This window comes from Oncorhynchus kisutch, unplaced genomic scaffold, assembly GCF_002021735.2.
Source record: "Oncorhynchus kisutch isolate 150728-3 unplaced genomic scaffold, Okis_V2 scaffold3962, whole genome shotgun sequence".
Classification (NCBI taxonomy): domain Eukaryota; kingdom Metazoa; phylum Chordata; class Actinopteri; order Salmoniformes; family Salmonidae; genus Oncorhynchus; species Oncorhynchus kisutch.
In genome coordinates, this window is record NW_022265907.1 from 199,877 (window position 1) to 223,861 (window position 23,985).

The 23,985-nt window shown below is 46.6% G+C and overlaps 1 protein-coding gene across 2 annotated transcripts in view; it reads right to left on the reverse strand.

Moving 5' to 3' along the window:
* LOC109886059 (formin-2) overlaps positions 1-23,985 on the reverse strand; it is a 121,876-nt gene that overhangs the window by 41,256 nt on the left and 56,635 nt on the right. For both annotated transcript variants that reach the window (XM_031821342.1, XM_031821343.1), the window contains 4 exons: positions 10,227-10,288; positions 3,313-3,404; positions 2,615-2,744; positions 216-362 (listed from right to left, as the gene is read on the reverse strand). In XM_031821342.1, the coding sequence (XP_031677202.1) occupies positions 216-362; positions 2,615-2,744; positions 3,313-3,404; positions 10,227-10,288 (431 nt within the window). The remainder of the gene's footprint in view (positions 1-215; positions 363-2,614; positions 2,745-3,312; positions 3,405-10,226; positions 10,289-23,985) is intronic.

Below are 23,985 nucleotides of genomic sequence, written 5' to 3' on the forward strand. Positions count from 1 at the left end.
AGTGCCCTAGTAGTGCCTCTTCCATCCATAGAGAATAGGGTGCATGTCCTAGTAGTGCCTCTTCCATCCATAGAGAATAGGGTACAGGTCCTAGTGCCCTAGTAGTGCCTCTTCCATCCATAGAGAATAGGGTACAGGTCCTAGTGCCCTAGTAGTGCCTCTTCCAACCATAGGGAATAGGGTGCAGGTCCTAGTGCCCTAGTAGTGTCACTCACACTGCTCTTCACATCCTTCAGCTTGGGCAGGATATCCAGGTTAAAGCCGTCAGCTTGTCCTCTGGTTCGGTTGCCACCATTCATGAAGTTACCAAAGGCCAGGACCAGACCCAGCACCTGCATCACACACTGGCCACTCTGCAAGGTCTGGAGGAGGAGATGGGCAGGCACACACACAGGGAGACAGACAGAGAGAAGAGGGGGACAGACAGGAGAGATTGGAGACAGAGAAGAGGGGGACAGACAGGAGAGATTGGAGACAGAGAGAAGAGGGGGACAGACAGGAGAGATGGAGACAGAGAGAAGAGGGGGACAGACAGGAGAGATGGAGACAGAGAGAAGAGGGGGTCAGACAGGAGAGATGGAGACAGAGAGAAGAGGGGGTCAGACAGGAGAGATGGAGACAGAGAGAAGAGGGGGTCAGACAGGAGAGATGGAGACAGAGAAGAGGGGGGCAGACAGGAGAAATGGAGACAGAGAAGAGGGGGGCAGACAGGAGAGATCGAGACAGAGCGAGGGGGGGGGGGGGGGGGGGGGGAGGACGACAGTCAGTGTATATGAGGCTGAGCAGATTAATAGTATCATGAATTCACAGTCACCTGGCTTCAATATGAAAACTGTTTTCTGAACACACTTCGACCAGAAGGGCTGTTAATATCAACCTACGCTGATGTTCCTGTTTAAAACAACGTCCACAGTGGAAGGATTGAGACGGTATATCCTCAGTAATATGAGTGTCTGGTAGAACTGTCCAGAGGACAAAACCTTAGCAGACCTCTGATTTCTACTGTGGTGAGGCACACGAAACAGGTCTATACGCACACACACACACCAAACACACACACCAAACACGTCACACACCAAACACGTCACACACACACACAAACACGTCACACACACACACACACACCAAACACACACACACACACACACCAAACACACACACCAAACACGTCACACACCAAACACGTCACACACACACACACACAAACACGTCACACACACACACACACCAAACACACACACACCAAACACACACACACACACACCAAACACGTCACACACCAAACACGTCACACACCAAACACGTCACACACCAAACACGTCACACACCAAACACGTCACACACCAAACACGTCACACACCAAACACGTCACACACCAAACACGTCACACACCAAACACGTCACACACCAAACACGTCACACACCAAACACGTCACACACCAAACACGTCACACACCAAACACGTCACACACCAAACACGTCACACACCAAACACGTCACACACCAAACACGTCACACACCAAACACGTCACACACCAAACACGTCACACACCAAACACGTCACACACCAAACACGTCACACACCAAACACGTCACACACCAAACACGTCACACACCAAACACGTCACACACCAAACACGTCACACACCAAACACGTCACACACCAAACACGTCACACACCAAACACGTCACACACCAAACACGTCACACACCAAACACGTCACACACCAAACACGTCACACACCAAACACGTCACACACCAAACACGTCACACACCAAACACGTCACACACCAAACACGACACACACCAAACACGACACACACACACACACACACACACCAAACACGTCACACACACACATACAAAACACGTCACACACACACATACAAAACACGTCACACACACACATACAAAACACGTCACACACACCAAACACGTCACACACACCAAACACGTCACACACACCAAACACGTCACACACACCAAACACGTCACACACACCAAACACGTCACACACACCAAACACGTCACACACACACAAACACACCAAACACGACACACACACACAAACACGTCACAATCAATCAATCAAATGTATTTATATAGCCCTTCGTACATCAGCTGATATCTCAAAGTGCTGTACAGAAACCCAGCCTAAAACCCCAAACAGCAAGCAATGCAGGTGTAGAAGCACGGTGGCTAGGAAAAACTCCCTAGAAAGGCCAAAACCTAGGAAGAAACCTAGAGAGGAACCAGGCTATGTGGGGTGGCCAGTCCTCTACTGACTGTGCCGGGTGGAGATTATAAACCTAGAGAGGAACCAGGCTATGAGGGTGGCCAGTCCTCTTCTGGCTGTGCCGAGTGGAGATTATAACAGAACATGGCCAAGATGTTCAAATGTTCATAAATGATCAGCAGGGTCAGATAATAATAGTCACACACACACGACTCACCGTGCACACTCTCTGCAGTCACACAGACTCACCGTGCACACTCTCTGCAGTCACACAGACTCACCGTGCACACTCTCTGCAGTCACACAGACTTACCTTGCACACTCTCTGCAGTCACACAGACTTACCGTGCACACTCTCTGCAGTCACACAGACTCACCGTGCACACTCTCTGCAGGATGTCCAGTTTGCGCAGGATAGAGGAGAGCCATTCAGAGAAGGTGGACTGAAACAGGATACAGAACACCCGTCCTGAGAAGTTGGGGATCTGATGTAACTGGAACAGGAACCTGGAATAGAGACAAGAAATCGGAGGACGGGTTTGAGGCTACCACTTCATGATGTAACTGGAACAGGAACCTGGAATAGAGGAGACAAGAGATCGGAGGATGGGTTTGAGGCTACCACTTCATGATGTAACTGGAACAGGAACCTGGAATAGAGGAGACGAGATCGGAGGATGGGTTTGAGGCTACCACTTCATGATGTAACTGGAACAGAGGAGACGAGACCAGAGGACAGGTTTGAGGCTACCACTTCATGATGTAACTGGAACAGGAACCTGGAATAGAGGAGACGAGATCGGAGGACGGGTTTGAGGCTACCACTTCATGATGTAACTGGAACAGGAACCTGGAATAGAGGAGACGAGATCGGAGGATGGGTTTGAGGCTACCACTTCATGATGTAACTGGAATAGAGACAAGAGATCGAAGGATGGGTTTGAGGCTAAAACTTCATAATGTAACAGGAACCTGGAATAGAGGAGAAAAGAGATTGGAGGACGGGTTTTAAGTCTCTACTTTTTGAACATGATTGGTTGTTTGAATAATTGAACCGATTCTCCAGAACACCTACTGCTCAGGTTTGTCCAGTGGTTTGGCGTTGTCCTTGTCTTTAGATGACTTGATGTGCTTATCGATTTTCTCCATCTCATCCTGTTGTGCTCTCTGAAAAGACAACATCAGGACAACATGATCAAAGTACTATACTACATCACAACTGCAGAAGTACTACAGGCAGTAGTACAGTAGTAGTTTAATAGTGTACTGTAGGCAGTAGTACTTCTGCAGTAGTAGTGTAGTACAGTAGTAGTATTTCAGTAGTATTTCACCACTACTACTACACTACAGTATTTTAATAGTGGTATGTTATTCTGGCACATGGAATCAGACCCTTGTTTAACAAACCAAACCAAGGAAAGACAAAAGCCACACAGTAAAACATTTCCTCCACTGACATTGGAGTCATTTAACATATTCTGATTCAGAGTCACTTACAGTCAGTGAGTCATTTAGCAGACTGATTCAGAGTCACTTACAGTCAATGAGTCATTTAGCAGACTGTCTGATCCAGAGTCACTTACAGTCAGTGAGTCATTTAACAGACACTGATCCAGAGTCACTTACAGTCAGTGAGTCATTTAACAGGCACTGATCCAGAGTCACTTACAGTCAGTGAGTCATTTAACAGACACTGATTCAGAGTCACTTACAGTCAGTGAGTCATTTAACAGGCACTGATCCAGAGTCACTTACAGTCAGTGAGTCATTTAACAGACACTGATCCAGAGTCACTTACAGTCAGTGAGTCATTTAGCAGACTGATTCAGAGTCACTTACAGTCAATGAGTCATTTAGCAGACGCTCTGATCCAGAGTCACTTACAGTCAGTGAGTCATTTAACAGACACGAATTCAGTCACTTACACAAGCAATTAGGGTTAAGCGCCTTGCTCAAGGACAGACAGATTGTTCACCTGGTCGGCTCCGGGATTCAATCCAGCGACCTTTCGGTTACTGGCCCACTGATCTTAACCGCTGTACCTGCCAAACACATACTGTTCTACTGTGACAGAACTGATGATGTGATTACCCAACATTTTGGAGTTGTGAAAATGTCAAAAAGGGCCAATTTTACCGAAGCTCCTGGGACTGCAATGTCCCTCTGACTGACAGTCAAGTTACCCATAGGAAATTGCACAGTGTGTGTTTAATATGATCAGTAATACTTGCGATGGGAACTTAATCTAAAGATCAACTCACTGTATTTGCATCAAAACAGAGCCTATTCAAGCAGCAGGATGCCATTTATTGTCATGAGGCTTGCCTTGGAGGCAGCTCTGCAGAGTGCTCACTAGCTGGCACAGCCACAAAGTCATACAATCAGATTTTAAAACTTAAACACACTGCTAACCCTAATGCCTAAGCCAAACATTAATATTTTTAAAGGTTATTGTTTTTTTACAATGTACTGTAGCCAATTTTGACATTGCAGCTGCCCCATCGCTCAGTTCTGCCTCCAGGGAAAGATTCATGCCAATAAATGTCAACCTGCATACAAGCATCAGCACAGAAGCCTGTACAACATCCATCGACAAATCAACTCATGGTTGGTTATCATTGTCCATCGTGCCAGATTACATTTATAAAGGTAAAGTTCATTGAATAACGACACAAAGCTGGTGAGTGAGTCTCTCCAAAAGTTCCTGGATATGAAGATAAACATGGCAGCTGTCCTGAACCGTCCACAGAGTTAACACCTTGGTAAACAAGCCCCTTCACAGAGCTAACACCTTGGTAAACAAGCCCCTTCACAGAGCTAACACCTTGGTAAACAAGCCCCTTCACAGAGCTAACACCTTGGTAAACAAGCCCCTTCGATAAGAGACAATACCGTGCAGCTGTATTCATCTTCCTGGTCAAGGCTTTTGACTCTGTCAATCAAACCACATTCTTATTGGCAGACTCGACAGCCTTGGTTTCTCAAATGACTGCCTCGCCTGGTTTACCAACAACTTCTCTGATAGAGTTCAGTGTGTCAAATCGGAGGGCCTGTTGTCTGGACCTCTGGCAGTCTCTATGGGGGTACCACAGGGTTCAATTCTCAGGCCGATTCTTTTCTCTATATACATCAATGATGTCGCTCTTGCTGCTGGTGAGTCTCTGATCCACCTCTACGCAGATGACACCATTCTGTATACTTCTGGCCCATCTTTGGACACTGTTAATTAACAGCCCTCCAGGCAAGCTTCAATGCCATACAACTCTACTTCCGTGGCCTCCAACTGCTCTTAAATGCAAGTAAAACTAAATTCCTGCTCTTCAACCGATCGCTGCCCGCACCTGCCTGCCCGTCCAGCATTACTACTCTGGACGGTTCTGACTTATGTGGACAACTACAAATACCTAGGTGTCTGGTTAGACTGTAAACTCTCCTTCCAGACTCACATTAAGCATCTCCAATCCAAAATTACATCTAGAATCGGCTTCCTATATCGCAACAAAGCATCCTTCACTGATGCTGCCAAACATACCCTTGTAAAACTGACCATCCTACCGATCCCCGACTTCGGCGATGTCATTCACAAAATAGCATCCAACACTCTACTCAGCAAATTGGACGCAGGCTATCACAGTGCCATCCGTTTTGTCACCAAAGCCCCATATACTACCCCCCACTGCGACCTCTACTCTCTCGTTGGCTGGCCCTCGCTTCATACTCGTCGCCAAACACACTGGCTACAGGTTATCTACAAGTCTTTGCTAAGTAAAGCCCCGCCTTATCTCAGCTCACTGGTCACCATAGCAGCACCCACCTGTAGCACACGCTCCAGCAGGTATATCTCTCTAGTCACCCCCAAAACCAATTCTTTCTTTGGCCACCTTTCCTTCCAGTTCTCTGAAGCCAATGACTGGAACAAACTGCAAAAATCAGTGAAGCTGGAGACTCATATCTCCCTCACTATCTTTAAGCACCGGCTGTCAGAGCAGCTCAGATCACAGCACCTGCACATAGCCCATCTGTAAACAGCCCATCTACCTACCTACCTCATCCCCATACTGGTATTTATTTATCTTGCTCCTTCGCACCCCAGTATCTCTAATTGCACATTCATCTTCTGCACATCTACCACTCCAGTGTTTAATTGCTATATTGTATTTATTTTGCCACTACGGCCTATTTATTTCCTTACCTCATTTGCACACACTGTACATAGATTTTTCTATTGTGTTATTGACTGTACGTTTGTTTATGTGTAACTCTGTGTTGTTTGTGTCTCACTGCTTTGCTTTATCTTGGCCAGGTCACAGTTGTAAATGAGAACTTGTTCTCAACTGCCCTACCTGGTTAAATAAAGGTGTTCTCAACTAGCCTACCTGGTTAAATAAAGGTGTTCTCAACTAGCCTACCTGGTTAAATAAAGGTGTTCTCAACTGGCCTACCTGGTTAAATAAAGGTGTTCTCAACTAGCCTACCTGGTTAAATAAAGGTGTTCTCAACTAGCCTACCTGGTTAAATAAAGGTGTTCTCAACTGGCCTACCTGGTTAAATAAAGGTGTTCTCAACTAGCCTACCTGGTTAAATAAAGGTGTTCTCAACTAGCCTACCTGGTTAAATAAAGGTGTTCTCAACTGGCCTACCTGGTTAAATAAAGGTGTTCTCAACTAGCCTACCTGGTTAAATAAAGGTGTTCTCAACTAGCCTACCTGGTTAAATAAAGGTGTTCTCAACTAGCCTACCTGGTTAAATAAAGGTGTTCTCAACTAGCCTACCTGGTTAAATAAAGGTGTTCTCAACTAGCCTACCTGGTTAAATAAAGGTGTTCTCAACTAGCCTACCTGGTTAAATAAAGGTGTTCTCAACTAGCCTACCTGGTTAAATAAAGGTGTTCTCAACTAGCCTACCTGGTTAAATAAAGGTGTTCTCAACTAGCCTACCTGGTTAAATAAAGGTGTTCTCAACTAGCCTACCTGGTTAAATAAAGGTGTTCTCAACTAGTCTACCTGGTTAAATAAAGGTGTTCTCAACTAGCCTACCTGGTTAAATAAAGGTGTTCTCAACTAGTCTACCTGGTTAAATAAAGGTGTTCTCAACTAGCCTACCTGGTTAAATAAAGGTGTTCTCAACTGGCCTACCTGGTTAAATAAAGGTGTTCTCAACTAGCCTACCTGGTTAAATAAAGGTGTTCTCAACTAGCCTACCTGGTTAAATAAAGGTGTTCTCAACTAGCCTACCTGGTTAAATAAAGGTGTTCTCAACTAGTCTACCTGGTTAAATAAAGGTGTTCTCAACTAGTCTACCTGGTTAAATAAAGGTGTTCTCAACTAGCCTACCTGGTTAAATAAAGGTGTTCTCAACTAGCCTACCTGGTTAAATAAAGGTGTTCTCAACTAGCCTACCGGGTTAAATAAAGGTGTTCTCAACCAGCCTACCGGGTTAAATAAAGGTGTTCTCAACCAGCCTACCTGGTTAAATAAAGGTGTTCTCAACTAGCCTACCTGGTTAAATAAAGGTGTTCTCTACTAGCCTACCTGGTTAAATAAAGGTGTTCTCAACTAGCCTACCTGGTTAAATAAAGGTGTTCTCTACTAGCCTACCTGGTTAAATAAAGGTGTTCTCAACTAGCCTACCTGGTTAAATAAAGGTGTTCTCAACTAGCCTACCTGGTTAAATAAAGGTGTTCTCAACTAGCCTACCTGGTTAAATAAAGGTGTTCTCAACTAGCCTACCTGGTTAAATAAAGGTGTTCTCAACTAGCCTACCTGGTTAAATGAAGGTGTTCTCAACTAGCCTACCTGGTTAAATAAAGGTGTTCTCAACTATCCTACCTGGTTAAATAAAGGTGTTCTCAACTGGCCTACCTGGTTAAATAAAGGTGTTCTCAACTAGCCTACCTGGTTAAATAAAGGTGTTCTCAACTGGCCTACCTGGTTAAATAAAGGTGTTCTCAACTAGCCTACCTGGTTAAATAAAGGTGTTCTCAACTAGCCTACCTGGTTAAATAAAGGTGTTCTCAACTAGCCTACCTGGTTAAATAAAGGTGTTCTCAACTAGCCTACCTGGTTAAATAAAGGTGTTCTCAACTGGCCTACCTGGTTAATAAAGGTGTTCTCAACTAGCCTACCTGGTTAAATAAAGGTGTTCTCAACTAGCCTACCTGGTTAAATAAAGGTGTTCTCAACTAGCCTACCTGGTTAAATAAAGGTGTTCTCAACTAGCCTACCTGGTTAAATGAAGGTGTTCTCAACTAGCCTACCTGGTTAAATAAAGGTGTTCTCAACTATCCTACCTGGTTAAATAAAGGTGTTCTCAACTGGCCTACCTGGTTAAATAAAGGTGTTCTCAACTAGCCTACCTGGTTAAATAAAGGTGTTCTCAACTGGCCTACCTGGTTAAATAAAGGTGTTCTCAACTAGCCTACCTGGTTAAATAAAGGTGTTCTCAACTAGCCTACCTGGTTAAATAAAGGTGTTCTCAACTAGCCTACCTGGTTAAATAAAGGTGTTCTCAACTAGCCTACCTGGTTAAATAAAGGTGTTCTCAACTAGCCTACCTGGTTAAATAAAGGTGTTCTCAACTAGCCTACCTGGTTAAATAAAGGTGTTCTCAACTAGCCTACCTGGTTAAATAAAGGTGTTCTCAACTAGCCTACCTGGTTAAATAAAGGTGTTCTCAACTAGCCTACCTGGTTAAATAAAGGTGTTCTCAACTAGCCTACCTGGTTAAATAAAGGTGTTCTCAACTAGCCTACCTGGTTAAATAAAGGTGTTCTCAACTAGCCTACCTGGTTAAATAAAGGTGTTCTCAACTAGCCTACCTGGTTAAATAAAGGTGTTCTCAACTAGCCTACCTGGTTAAATAAAGGTGTTCTCAACTAGCCTACCTGGTTAAATAAAGGTGTTCTCAACTAGCCTACCTGGTTAAATAAAGGTGTTCTCAACTAGCCTACCTGGTTAAATAAAGGTGTTCTCAACTAGCCTACCTGGTTAAATAAAGGTGTTCTCAACTAGCCTACCTGGTTAAATAAAGGTGTTCTCAACTAGCCTACCTGGTTAAATAAAGGTGTTCTCAACTAGCCTACCTGGTTAAATAAAGGTGTTCTCAACTAGCCTACCTGGTTAAATAAAGGTGTTCTCAACTAGCCTACCTGGTTAAATAAAGGTGTTCTCAACTAGCCTACCTGGTTAAATAAAGGTGTTCTCAACTAGCCTACCTGGTTAAATAAAGGTGTTCTCAACTAGCCTACCTGGTTAAATAAAGGTGTTCTCAACTAGCCTACCTGGTTAAATAAAGGTGTTCTCAACTAGCCTACCTGGTTAAATAAAGGTGTTCTCAACTGGCCTACCTGGTTAAATAAAGGTGTTCTCAACTAGCCTACCTGGTTAAATAAAGGTGTTCTCAACTAGCCTACCTGGTTAAATAAAGGTGTTCTCAGCTAGCCTACCTGGTTAAATAAAGGTGTTCTCAACTAGCCTACCTGGTTAAATAAAGGTGTTCTCAACTAGCCTACCTGGTTAAATAAAGGTGTTCTCAACTAGCCTACCTGGTTAAATAAAGGTGTTCTCAACTGGCCTACCTGGTTAAATAAAGAATATAAATAACAAGGCCTGAACAAAGTGATACTGTAAATAAATGATTTCTTACAAGGCCTCTTCTGTTCCTTACTGAACAACCGTTGGTGATTGAAGTCTATAGTGACATGCAGTGGCCAGAACTAAGGGGAGTCCATCATAGCCTGGATACATAGTGACATGCCAGGTACAGTGGCCAGAACTAAGGGGAGTCAATCATAGCCTGGATACATAGTGACATGCCAGGTACAGTGGCCAGAACTAAAGGGAGTCAATCATAGCCTGGATACATTGACAGCCAACATTAAGACTAAGGCCAGGATTCAAACCAACACAGTGTGATTTATTTGCATGTGTTTGAATCCTGGCCAAAGACACACCTTCCTTTGGACTCAGGGATGAGAGATCAGAGCCTTACGTTTTCATAGAGGGCTTGTAGAGTCTCCAGATCCACCACAGTATTGTCCAGGTTCAGGATGGCTGGAAGGGACAGAACACAGTTAGTGGTTATCGAGGGTGGCTGGAAGGGACAGAACACAGTTAGTGGTTATCGAGGGTGGCTGGAAGGGACAGAACACAGTTAGTGGTTATCGAGGGTGGCTGGAAGGGACAGAACACAGTTAGTGGTTATCGAGGGTGGCTGGAAGGGACAGAACACAGTTAGTGGTTATCGAGGGTGGCTGGAAGGGACAGAACACAGTTAGTGGTTATCGAGGGTGGCTGGAAGGGACAGAACACAGTTAGTGGTTATCGAGGGTGGCTGGAAGGGACAGAACACAGTTAGTGGTTATCGAGGGTGGCTGGAAGGGACAGAAGAGAGAAGACAGTGGCTATTGAGTATGGCTCAAAGGGACAGGAGACAGTGATTTGTTTATATATATATATACATACACATACACAGTTGAAGTGGGAAGTTTACATACACTTAGGTTGGAGTGATTAAAACTTATTTTTCAACCACTCCACAAATTTCTAGTTAACAAACTATAGTTTTAGTAAGTCGATTAGGACATCTACTTGACATGACACAAGTCGTTTTCCAACAATTGTTTACTGACAGATTATTTAACTGTAAAAAAGCTCGGAAAATTCCAGAAAATGATGTCATGGCTTTAAAAGCTTCTAATAGGCTTATTGGCATCATTTGAGTCAATTGGTGATGTACCTGTGGATGTATTTTAAGGCCTACCTTCAAACTCAGTGCCTCTGCTTGACAACATGGGAAAATCAAAAGAAATTAGTCAAGACCTCAGAAAATAAATTTTAGACCTCCACAAGTCTGGTTCATCCTTGGGAGCAATTTACAAATGCCTGAAGGTACCACGTTCATCTGTACAAACAATATTGTTTGGCCATAATGACCATTATGTTAGGAGGAAAAATAGGGAGGTTTGCAAACCGAAGAACACCATCCCAACCGTGAAGCACGGGGGTGGCAGCATCATGTTGTGGGGGTGCTTTGTTGCAGGAGGGACTGGTGCACTTGACAAAATAGATGGCATCATGAGGTCGGAAAATTATGTGGATATATTGAAGCAACATCAGTCAGGAAGTTTAAGCTTGGTCCCAAATGGATAATGACCCCAAGCATACTTCCAAAGTTGTGGCAAAATGGCTTAAGGACAACAAAGTCAAGGTATTGGAGTGGCAATCACAAAGCCCTGAACTCAATCCTATAGAACATTTGTGGGCAGAACTGGAAAAGCATGTGCGAGCAAGGAGGCCCACAAACCTGACTCAGTTACACCTGCTACATCAGGGGGAATGGGCCAAAATTCACCCAACTTATTGTGGGAAGCTTGTGGAAGGCTACTTGAAACATTTGACCCAAGTTAAACAATTTAAAAAAGGCAATGCTACCAAATACTAATTGAGTGTATGTAAACTTCTGAACCTCTGGGAATGTGATGAAAGAAATCACTCTACTATTATTCTGACATTTCACATTCTTAAAATAACTGACCGGGGATTTTTACTTTGATTACATGCCAATGTGAAAAACGGAGTTTAAATATATTTGGCTAAACTTCCAACTTCAACTGTGTGTGTGTGTGTGTGTGTGTGTGTGTGTGTGTGTGTGTGTGTGTGTGTACACATACATACGTGTTTATAGACATACGCTGAGGGTACAAAACCTTAGGAACACTTTCCTAATATTGAGTTGCACCCCCTCAGAACAGCCTCGATTCGTCGGGTCATGGACTCTACAAGGTGTCTGAAAGAGTGACACAGGGAGGCTGGGCCATGTGGACTCTACAAGGTGTCTGAAAGAGTGACACAGGGAGGCTGGGCCATGTGGACTCTACAAGGTGTCTGAAAGAGTGACACAGGGAGGCTGGGCCATGTGGACTCTACAAGGTGTCTGAAAGAGTGACACAGGGAGGCTGGGCCATGTGGACTCTACAAGGTGTCTGAAAGAGTGACACAGGGAGGCTGGGCCATGTGGACTCTACAAGGTGTCTGTAGGAGTGACACAGGGAGGCTGGGCCATGTGGACTCTACAAGGTGTCTGAAAGAGTGACACAGGGAGGCTGGGCCATGTGGACTCTACAAGGTGTCTGAAAGAGTGACACAGGGAGGCTGGGCCACGTTGACTCCAATGCTTCCCCAACAGTTGTGTCAAGTTGACTGGATTTCCTTTGGGTGGTGGACCATTCTTGATACACACAGGAAACTGTTGAGATTGAAAAACCCAGCAACGTTGCAGTTCTTGACTCAAACCGAAACCACCAACCATACCCCGTTCAAAGGCACTTCAATCTTTGTCCCATTTACCCTCTGACCACTGGTCATAAGGTTAAAGACTGAAGGCTGGTGGGGGTTGGTAATGGGGGGGGGGGGGACTGACCTTACTACAGCCCTCGTCTGACGGGAGAGATGGGGTCAAAACAAGTGTTGGAGCCAACAGGACTTAAACCCTCCTGCATATCTCTGCAAGGCCGAGACGCAGTGACGCAAGACGCCAACAAGACACCAGATCATCGAGATCAGGTGCAGGCTGGGAGCTGACACCCTGAGAGCTGTGAGAACTTGGACAGAGGAGGAGGGAGGGAGGAAAGTGCAGGCTGGGAGCTGACACCCTGAGAGCTGTGAGAACTTGGACAGAGGAGGAGGGAGGGAGGAAAGTGCAGGCTGGGAGCTGACACCCTGAGAGCTGTGAGAACTTGGACAGAGGAGGAGGGAGGGAGGAAAGTGCAGGCTGGGAGCTGACACCCTGAGAGCTGTGAGAACTTGGAGAGAGGGGGTAGGGAGGGAGGAAAGTGCAGGCTGGGAGCTGACACCCTGAGAGCTGTGAGAACTTGGAGAGAGGGGGTAGGGAGGGAGGAAAGTGCAGGCTGGGAGCTGACACCCTGAGAGCTGTGAGAACTTGGAGAGAGGGGGTAGGGAGGGAGGAAAGTGCAGGCTCGGAGCTGACACCCTGAGAGCTGTGAGAACTTGGAGAGGGAGGAGGGAGGGGAGGAAAGTGCAGGCTGGGAGCTGACACCCTGAGAGCTGTGAGAACTTGGAGAGAGGGGGTAGGGAGGGAGGAAAGTGCAGGCTGGGAGCTGACACCCTGAGAGCTGTGAGAACTTGGAGGGGGGAGGAAAGAAGTCGGTACCACAGACACCCAATAAGCTCATTCCTGACACGGCCTGGACACAGGGGAGCACGGCTCTGCTCATAATGCAGCAGCTGGATTAATCCTCCACGACCTTGAAGCAGGGGTCAAATCCACCGGGTGCAAAGCGCACAGCTTTAGAGCCGAGCATTTCTCTTCCTATTCCCACAGAGTTCAGTACCACCCACAGGCGTCTAAACAGGTCCCCAGCCCCCCATTTCTCTTCCTATTCCCACAGAGTTCAGTACCACCCACAGGCGTATAAACAGGTCCCCAGCCCCCCATTTCTCTTCCTATTCCCACAGAGTTCAGTACCACCCACAGGCGTATAAACAGGTCCCCAGCCCCCCATTTCTCTTCCTATTCCCACAGAGTTCAGTACCACCCACAGGCGTATAAACAGGTCCCCAGCCCCCCATTTCTCTTCCTATTCCCACAGAGTTCAGTACCACCCACAGGCGTCTAAACAGGTCCCCAGCCCCCCATTTCTCTTCCTATTCCCACAGAGTTCAGTACCACCCACAGGCGTATAAACAGGTCCCCAGCCCCCCATTTCTCTTCCTATTCCCACAGAGTTCAGTACCACCCACAGGCGTATAAACAGGTCCCCAGCCCCCCATTTCTCTTCCTATTCCCACAGAGTTCAGTACCACCCACAGGCGTATAAACAGGTCCCCAGCCCCCCATTTCTCTTCCTATTCCCACAGAGTTCAGTACCACCCACAGGCGTCTAAACAGGTCCCCAGCCCCCCATTTCTCTTCCTATTCCCACAGAGTTCAGTACCACCCACAGGCGTCTAAACAGGTCCACAGCCCCCCATTTCTCTTCCTATTCCCACAGAGTTCAGTACCACCCACAGGCGTATAAACAGGTCCCCAGCCCCCCATTTCTCTTCCTATTCCCACAGAGTTCAGTACCACCCACAGGCGTCTAAACAGGTCCCCAGCCCCCCATTTCTCTTCCTATTCCCACAGAGTTCAGTACCACCCACAGGCGTATAAACAGGTCCACAGCCCCCCATTTCTCTTCCTATTCCCACAGAGTTCAGTACCACCCACAGGCGTATAAACAGGTCCCCAGCCCCCCATTTCTCTTCCTATTCCCACAGAGTTCAGTACCACCCACAGGCGTATAAACAGGTCCCCAGCCCCCCATTTCTCTTCCTATTCCCACAGAGTTCAGTACCACCCACAGGCGTATAAACAGGTCCCCAGCCCCCCATTTCTCTTCCTATTCCCACAGAGTTCAGTACCACCCACAGGCGTCTAAACAGGTCCCCAGCCCCCCATTTCTCTTCCTATTCCCACAGAGTTCAGTACCACCCACAGGCGTATAAACAGGTCCCCAGCCCCCCATTTCTCTTCCTATTCCCACAGAGTTCAGTACCACCCACAGGCGTATAAACAGGTCCCCAGCCCCCCATTTCTCTTCCTATTCCCACAGAGTTCAGTACCACCCACAGGCGTATAAACAGGTCCCCAGCCCCCCATTTCTCTTCCTATTCCCACAGAGTTCAGTACCACCCACAGGCGTCTAAACAGGTCCCCAGCCCCCCATTTCTCTTCCTATTCCCACAGAGTTCAGTACCACCCACAGGCGTATAAACAGGTCCCCAGCCCCCCATTTCTCTTCCTATTCCCACAGAGTTCAGTACCACCCACAGGCGTATAAACAGGTCCCCAGCCCCCAATTTCTCTTCCTATTCCCACAGAGTTCAGTACCACCCACAGGCGTCTAAACAGGTCCCCAGCCCCCCTGACACCACTAAGACGCTTAATGGGGGTGTGATGAGGCTGGGGGGGGAGAGTATTTACTACATTTGGCTGCATGGTTAAAAAAAAAAAATCACTCCTCCACATCGGGAATCGCTGTCAAGGAGAGACTGGCTGTCTGCTCGGCTAACTAGAACCTCTGACATCAATTCAGCTCAACCGCCTTTTTACGGAGGGGAAATTATCAGGCCAAATTACCAGACAACCTTTTGAAGGAAAAGCTATTATCTTAATATATACTGTAAGAGTCTCCGACCACCAACAATAATAAAACACCAGCGAGGTACATAATATCCTCTTCATTAGATCGATGTAAACATGTTTTCAACTGGCATACCTGGTTAAATAAAGGTGTTTTCAACTGGCATACCTGGTTAAATAAAGGTGTTTTCAACTGGCATACCTGGTTAAATAAAGGTGTTTTCAACTGGCATACCTGGTTAAATAAAGGTGTTCTCAACTTGCCTACCTGGTTAAATAAAGGTGTTTTCAACTGGCCTACCTGGTTAAATAAAGGTGTTTTCAACTGGCCTACCTGGTTAAATAAAGGTGTTTTCAACTGGCATACCTGGTTAAATAAAGGTGTTTTCAACTGGCATACCTGGTTAAATAAAGGTGTTCTCAACTAGCCTACCTGGTTAAATAAAGGTGTTCTCAACTAGCCTACCTGGTTAAATAAAGGTGTTCTCAACTGGCCTACCTGGTTAAATAAAGATGTTTTCAACTGGCCTACCTGGTTAAATAAAGGTGTTCTCAACTAGCCTACCTGGTTAAATAAAGGTGTTTTCAACTGGCATACCTGGTTAAATAAAGGTGTTTTCAACTGGCATACCTGGTTAAATAAAGGTGTTCTCAACTAGCCTACCTGGTTAAATAAAGGTGTTCTCAACTAGCCTACCTGGTTAAATAAAGGTGTTCTCAACTAGCCTACCTGGTTAAATAAAGGTGTTCTCAACTAACCTACCTGGTTAAATAAAGGTGTTCTCAACTAGCCTACCTGGTTAAATAAAGGTGTTCTCAACTGGCATACCTGGTTAAATAAAGGTGTTCTCAACTAGCCTACCTGGTTAAATAAAGGTGTTCTCAACTAGCCTACCTGGTTAAATAAAGGTGTTCTCAACTGGCCTACCTGGTTAAATAAAGGTGTTCTCAACTAGCCAACCTGGTTAAATAAAGGTGTTCTCAACTAGCCTACCTGGTTAAATAAAGGTGTTCTCAACTAGCCTACCTGGTTAAATAAAGGTGTTCTCAACTAGCCTACCTGGTTAAATAAAGGTGTTCTCAACTAGCCTACCTGGTTAAATAAAGGTGTTCTCAACTAGCCTACCTGGTTAAATAAAGGTGTTCTCAACTAGCCTACCTGGTTAAATAAAGGTGTTCTCAACTTGCCTACCTGGTTAAATAAAGGTGTTCTCAACTAGCCTACCTGGTTAAATAAAGGTGTTCTCAACTAGCCTACCTGGTTAAATAAAGGTGTTCTCAACTAGCCTACCTGGTTAAATAATGGTGAAATAAAACATTTAAAATGTAGACGAAATATAGTTTTATTAATAAAATGCTGTTAACTGTCCAGTCAGTGTCTACTTGACCTATCCTCAGCCCTCTCTGAACAGCAGTAGTGTCTACTTGACCTATCCTCAGCCCTCTCTGAACAGCAGTAGTGTCTAGTCAGTGTCTACTTGACCTATCCTCAGCCCTCTCTGAACAGCAGTAGTGTCTAGTCAGTGTCTACTTGACCTATCCTCAGCCCTCTCTGAACAGCAGTAGTGTCTAGTCAGTGTCTACTTGACCTATCCTCAGCCCTCTCTGAACAGCAGTAGTGTCTAGTCAGTGTCTACTTGACCTATCCTCAGCCCTCTCTGAACAGCAGTAGTGTCTACTTGACCTATCCTCAGCCCTCTCTGAACAGCAGTAGTCTCTAGTCAGTGTCTACTTGACCTATCCTCAGCCCTCTCTGAACAGCAGTAGTGTCTAGTCAGTGTCTACTTGACCTATCCTCAGCCCTCTCTGAACAGCAGTAGTGTCTAGTCAGTGTCTACTTGACCTATCCTCAGCCCTCTCTGAACAGCAGTAGTGTCTAGTCAGTGTCTACTTGACCTATCCTCAGCCCTCTCTGAACAGCAGTAGTGTCTACTTGACCTATCCTCAGCCCTCTCTGAACAGCAGTAGTCTCTAGTCAGTGTCTACTTGACCTATCCTCAGCCCTCTCTGAACAGCAGTAGTCTCTAGTCAGTGTCTACTTGACCTATCCTCAGCCCTCTGAACAGCAGTAGTCTCTAGTCAGTGTCTACTTGACCTATCCTCACTCAGCCCTCTCTGAACAGCAGTAGTCTCTAGTCAGTGTCTACTTGACCTATCCTCAGCCCTCTCTGAACAGCAGTAGTCTCTAGTCAGTGTCTACTTGACCTATCCTCAGCCCTCTCTGAACAGCAGTAGTCTCTAGTCAGTGTCTCCAGTCAGTGTCTCCAGTCAGTGTCTCCAGTCAGTGTCTCCAGTCAGTGTCTACTTGACCTATCCTCAGCCCTCTCTGAACAGCAGTAGTCTCTAGTCAGTGTCTCCAGTCAGTGTCTCCAGTCAGTGTCTCTAGTCAGTGTCTACTTGACCTATCCTCAGCCCTCTCTGAACAGCAGTAGTCTCTAGTCAGTGTCTCCAGTCAGTGTCTCCAGTCAGTGTCTCCAGTCAGTGTCTCCAGTCAGTGTCTACTTGACCTATCCTCAGCCCTCTCTGAACAGCAGTAGTCTCTAGTCAGTGTCTCCAGTCAGTGTCTCCAGTCAGTGTCTCCAGTCAGTGTCTCTAGTCAGTGTCTACTTGACCTATCCTCAGCCCTCTCTGAACAGCAGTAGTCTCTAGTCAGTGTCTACTTGACCTATCCTCAGCCCTCTCTGAACAGCAGTAGTCTCTAGTCAGTGTCTACTTGACCTATCCTCAGCCCTCTCTGAACAGCAGTAGTCTCTAGTCAGTGTCTACTTGACCTATCCTCAGCCCTCTCTGAACAGCAGTAGTCTCTAGTCAGTGTCTACTTGACCTATCCTCAGCCCTCTCTGAACAGCAGTAGTCTCTAGTCAGTGTCTACTTGACCTATCCTCAGCCCTCTCTGAACAGCAGTAGTCTCTAGTCAGTGTCTCCAGTCAGTGTCTCCAGTCAGTGTCTCCAGTCAGTGTCTCCAGTCAGTGTCTACTTGACCTATCCTCAGCCCTCTCTGAACAGCAGTAGTGTCTAGTCAGTGTCTACTTGACCTATCCTCAGCCCTCTCTGAACAGCAGTAGTGTCTACTTGACCTATCCTCAGCCCTCTCTGAACAGCAGTAGTCTCTAGTCAGTGTCTACTTGACCTATCCTCAGCCCTCTCTGAACAGCAGTAGTGTCTAGTCAGTGTCTACTTGACCTATCCTCAGCCCTCTCTGAACAGCAGTAGTGTCTACTTGACCTATCCTCAGCCCTCTCTGAACAGCAGTAGTCTCTAGTCAGTGTCTACTTGACCTATCCTCAGCCCTCTCTGAACAGCAGTAGTGTCTACTTGACCTATCCTCAGCCCTCTCTGAACAGCAGTAGTCTCTAGTCAGTGTCTACTTGACCTATCCTCAGCCCTCTCTGAACAGCAGTAGTGTCTAGTCAGTGTCTACTTGACCTATCCTCAGCCCTCTCTGAACAGCAGTAGTGTCTAGTCAGTGTCTACTTAACCTATCCTCAGCCCTCTCTGAACAGCAGTAGTGTCTACTTGACCTATCCTCAGCCCTCTCTGAACAGCAGTAGTCTCTAGTCAGTGTCTACTTGACCTATCCTCAGCCCTCTCTGAACAGCAGTAGTCTCTAGTCAGTGTCTACTTGACCTATCCTCAGCCCTCTCTGAACAGCAGTAGTCTCCAGTCTGAACAGTCCTGTGATTCAACACTATTCCAAACGGCAGTTTAAGTCACTGTGACTTGTTGCAACCTCTCAGCCATTCCTTTGATGTTAGCTTTATCAGAGCGCCTGTGGAATGACAGATCCTTTGGTAACACTAAGCCATGGAGAGAGTGAGAGAGAGAGAGGACACTACCCTTGCTAGTTCACCTCGTGTTCGTGTTTCTCACTCCATGCTCTCCTGTCTAGCTGAACTTGTGTCGGTCTAGTCTAGAGGGGGAATATTTGTCTACCAACATATAATCAGCGGCGCAACTCCACAAGAAACGGCCTGATGAAAGAAACAAAAACCTAAAATCTGTCAGATAAAAGACCGTGTGTTTAAATTCCTCACGTCGACTTTTAGTCTGGGCTAGAAAGGAGCTGGCGCCTCAAACTGTAATCCTTTAGAAAAGTTAATGTTTGAACACAAACAGAGGTGAAGTGGTTGAATGTTTAATCCTCAGATATAGTGTTACATTGAAGCGTTTAGTACAGTGAGTGTATTCAGTAGTAAAACGATAGAGAACGTCTCGCCTGCTTGCTATGACACGGTGCCTGTTTGAACTAACAGCCAGACATTAAGGGACAGGGGAAGTCAACACAGGACAAATCTGGCTACTTCACAAAATGGCACCATATTCCCCATTTGGTGCACTACTCTCAACCAGAGCCCTGGTCAAAAGTAGTGAACAATTTAGGGAATATTCTCTTAAATGATGGGGGGGGGTAGAGAGACGGAGGAGGGGTAGAGAGGAGGAGGAGGGGTGGAGAGGAGCATGGAGGGGTGGAGAGGAGGAGGAGGGGTGGAGAGGAGCATGGAGGGGTGGAGAGGAGCATGGAGGGGTGGAGAGGAGCATGGAGGGGTGGAGAGGAGCATGGAGGGGTGGAGAGGAGCATGGAGGGGTAGAGAGGAGGAGGAGGGGTAGAGAGGAGGAGGAGGGGTAGAGAGGAGCATGGAGGGGTGGAGAGGAGCATGGAGGGGTGGAGAGGAGCATGGAGGGGTGGAGAGGAGCATGGAGGGGTGGAGAGGAGCATGGAGGGGTGGAGAGGAGCATGGAGGGGTGGAGAGGAGCATGGAGGGGTGGAGAGGAGCATGGAGGGGAGATTCCTGCTGTTTATTTAGCTCTGCTTAACAATCAGGCCTTATTGGGAGGAATGTTGCTGTATATTTCATGCTGGTGCCAAAATAATTTGTAGCACATTTCGATCTAATCAATGTGTTTATACGTTCTGTAAGTCTCAGACACACTGAGTTCCTGGAGATGAGGCTCAGGCAGAGGGATTACTCTGATTAGGCTTCCTTTCTAAACAAAAGGTTCAATAAATACATTTCAATTCCTCTCGAACCCTGAAACACTGACAGCCTGTTGGCCGATCATCTGTCCGTTCGTTTTGGTACGGTGCTGAAGACTAGATTATAATAGGACAGCCTGTTGGCCGATCATCTGTCCGTTCGTTTTGGTACGGTGCTGAAGACTAGATTATAATAGGACAGCCTGTTGGCCGATCATCTGTCCGTTCGTTTTGGTACGGTGCTGAAGACTAGATTATAATAGGACAGCCTGTTGGCCGATCATCTGTCCGTTCGTTTTGGTACGGTGCTGAAGACTAGATTATAATAGGACAGCCTGTTGGCCGATCATCTGTCCGTTCGTTTTGGTACGGTGCTGAAGACTAGATTATAATAGGACAGCCTGTTGGCCGGTCATCTGTCCATTCGTTTTGGTACGGTGCTGAAGACTAGATTATAATAGGACAGCCTGTTGGCCGATCATCTGTCCGTTCGTTTTGGTACGGTGCTGAAGACTAGATTATAATAGGACAGCCTGTTGGCCGGTCATCTGTCCATTCGTTTTGGTACGGTGCTGAAGACTAGATTATAATAGGACAGCCTGTTGGCCGATCATCTGTCCGTTCGTTTTGGTACGGTGCTGAAGACTAGATTATAATAGGACAGCCTGTTGGCCGATCATCTGTCCGTTCGTTTTGGTACGGTGCTGAAGACTAGATTATAATAGGACAGCCTGTTGGCCGATCATCTGTCCGTTCGTTTTGGTACGGTGCTGAAGACTAGATTATAATAGGACAGCCTGTTGGCCGATCATCTGTCCGTTCGTTTTGGTACGGTGCTGAAGACACTAGATTATAATAGGACAGCCTGTTGGCCGTTCATCTGTCCGTTCGTTTTGGTACGGTGCTGAAGACACTAGATTATAATAGGACAGCCTGTTGGCCGGTCATCTGTCTGTTCGTTTTGGTACGGTGCTGAAGACTAGATTATAATAGGACAGCCTGTTGGCCGGTCATCTGTCTGTTCGTTTTGGTACGGTGCTGAAGACACTAGATTATAATAGGACAGCCTGTTGGCCTTGTCAGCTCAGGGATTTGATAATAGGCCAAATAAAACTAATGATTTGACCAATGGGAAGACTGTGCGGTTTCAGAGAAAATAATTTCAACAATAGACAGGAATTCGATCTTGTACCTATGCGGTCTGATCACAAATCCCCGTCCCTAACCTGCTGAGCTGACATTCAGGCGCTATAAACTGGAAGAAATCAAACTAAATGAGTCAGTAAAGTGTATAGTAGAGGTCGATGTTTGAAAGCAGCTTCGCGTCAAAGAAAGAACCGGCACCACGGAGAAATCACTCAGATATCGCATTACGCGACTGTCTGAAAAACCACATCAGAAACAAAGCTCAGGACGTCATTGATCACGTGATTATGTTACTATCCGTCTAATTTTAAACAAACAACCTGGAATTGTTTAACAAAAAAAACATGTACAAATGGGGAGGCAGGTAGCCTAGTGGTTAGAGTGGAGGGACGGCAGGTAGCCTAGTGGTTAGAGTGGAGGGGCGGCAGGTAGCCTAGTGGTTAGAGTGGAGGGGCGGCAGGTAGCCTAGTGGTTAGAGTGGAGGGGCGGCAGGGTAGCCTAGTGGTTAGAGTGGAGGGGCGGCAGGAAGCCTAGTGGTTAGAGTGGAGGGGCGGCAGGGTAGCCTAGTGGTTAGAGTGGAGGGGCGGCAGGAAGCCTAGTGGTTAGAGTGGAGGGGCGGCAGGAAGCCTAGTGGTTAGAGTGGAGGGGCGGCAGGGTAGCCTAGTGGTTAGAGTGGAGGGGCGGCAGGTAGCCTAGTGGTTAGAGTGGAGGGGCGGCAGGTAGCCTAGTGGTTAGAGTGGAGGGGCGGCAGGTAGCCTAGTGGTTAGAGTGGAGGGGCGGCAGGTAGCCTAGTGGTTAGAGTGGAGGGGCGGCAGGGTAGCCTAGTGGTTAGAGTGGAGGGGCGGCAGGGTAGCCTAGTGGTTAGAGTGGAGGGGCGGCAGGTAGCCTAGTGGTTAGAGTGGAGGGGCGGCAGGGTAGCCTAGTGGTTAGAGTGGAGGGGCGGCAGGGTAGCCTAGTGGTTAGAGTGGAGGGGCGGCAGGTAGCCTAGTGGTTAGAGTGGAGGGGCGGCAGGTAGCCTAGTGGTTAGAGTGGAGGGGCGGCAGGTAGCCTAGTGGTTAGAGTGGAGGGGCGGCAGGGTAGCCTAGTGGTTAGAGTGGAGGGGCGGCAGGGTAGCCTAGTGGTTAGAGTGTAGGGGCGGCAGGGTAGCCTAGTGGTTAGAGTGGAGGGGCGGCAGGAAGCCTAGTGGTTAGAGTGTAGGGGCGGCAGGGTAGCCTAGTGGTTAGAGTGGAGTCAGAGAAAATTGAACGTTGAAGTAAACGTAGCTCTTTAAGGTAAAAACACTTTTCTGAGACACGGTTGGGTAGGGAGGGAATTGTTTCCGTTCTTGCTGGTTTAATTCCATCAAAACATTGAAATATTGGACTCATTAGGGACTTCTGTTGATTTGACGTTTACATTCCACCTCAAAACACACAGAACAAAAGAGACATTCATATTTCCATCTCTACAGAGTACAGAGAACGGAGACATTGAGACGCAGGCAGGACTCTCATTTTCATTGGTCAGTTTTCCTGAGAAAAGTACCCTTCTCAAAGGGAAAACAAAGATAATTCATGTAAATGACAGATCTTGTGTCTGGTTTCTTCTTTGGCTATATATAATTCATAATGTGGGAAGAGAGGCATTGATCAGCAGTTGATGTTGTTCATGGCAGACGAGAGAAGTTGGAAAAACTTTGGAGACGTTGTTCTTTTTAGGAATGTGGTGGAAACCAACAGCAACACTGTTCTGGAATCAGATCATGGACAGAGAATAGAAAGGGTCTCATTGATCTCACTTCCTGGTGGCCAACGTGATGATCACAGGAAGTGTGTGTGACAAGATGACACCATCAGACAGTTCGCCCTGTTTCTAACTCAAGGAAAAGGTAGATGTGTGTGTGTGTGTGTAGGGGGGATGGGGGGTGATTTCCTGCAGTTTATAACGCTGTAGCATGTAGGAGCCATCACCACATCAGTTTATAATGCTGTAGGAGCCATCACCACATCAGTTTATAATGCTGTAGGAGCCATCACCACATCAGATTATAATGCTGTAGGATGTAGGAGCCATCACCACATCAGTTTATAATGCTGAAGGAGCCATCACCACATCAGTTTATAACGCTGTAGGATGTAGGAGCCATCACCACATCAGTTTATAACGCTGTAGGATGTAGGAGCCATCACCACATCAGTTTATAAAGCTGTAGGAGCCATCACCACATCAGTTTATAATGCTGTCGGAGCCATCACCACATCAGTTTATAATGCTGTAGGAGCCATCACCACATCAGTTTATAATGCTGTAGGAGCCATCACCACATCAGTTTATAATGCTGTAGGAGCCATCACCACATCAGTTTATAATGCTGTAGGAGCCATCACCACATCAGTTTATAATGCTGTAGGAGCCATCACCACATCAGTTTATAAAGCTGTAGGAGCCATCACCACATCAGTTTATAATGCTGTAGGAGCCATCACCACATCAGATTATAATGCT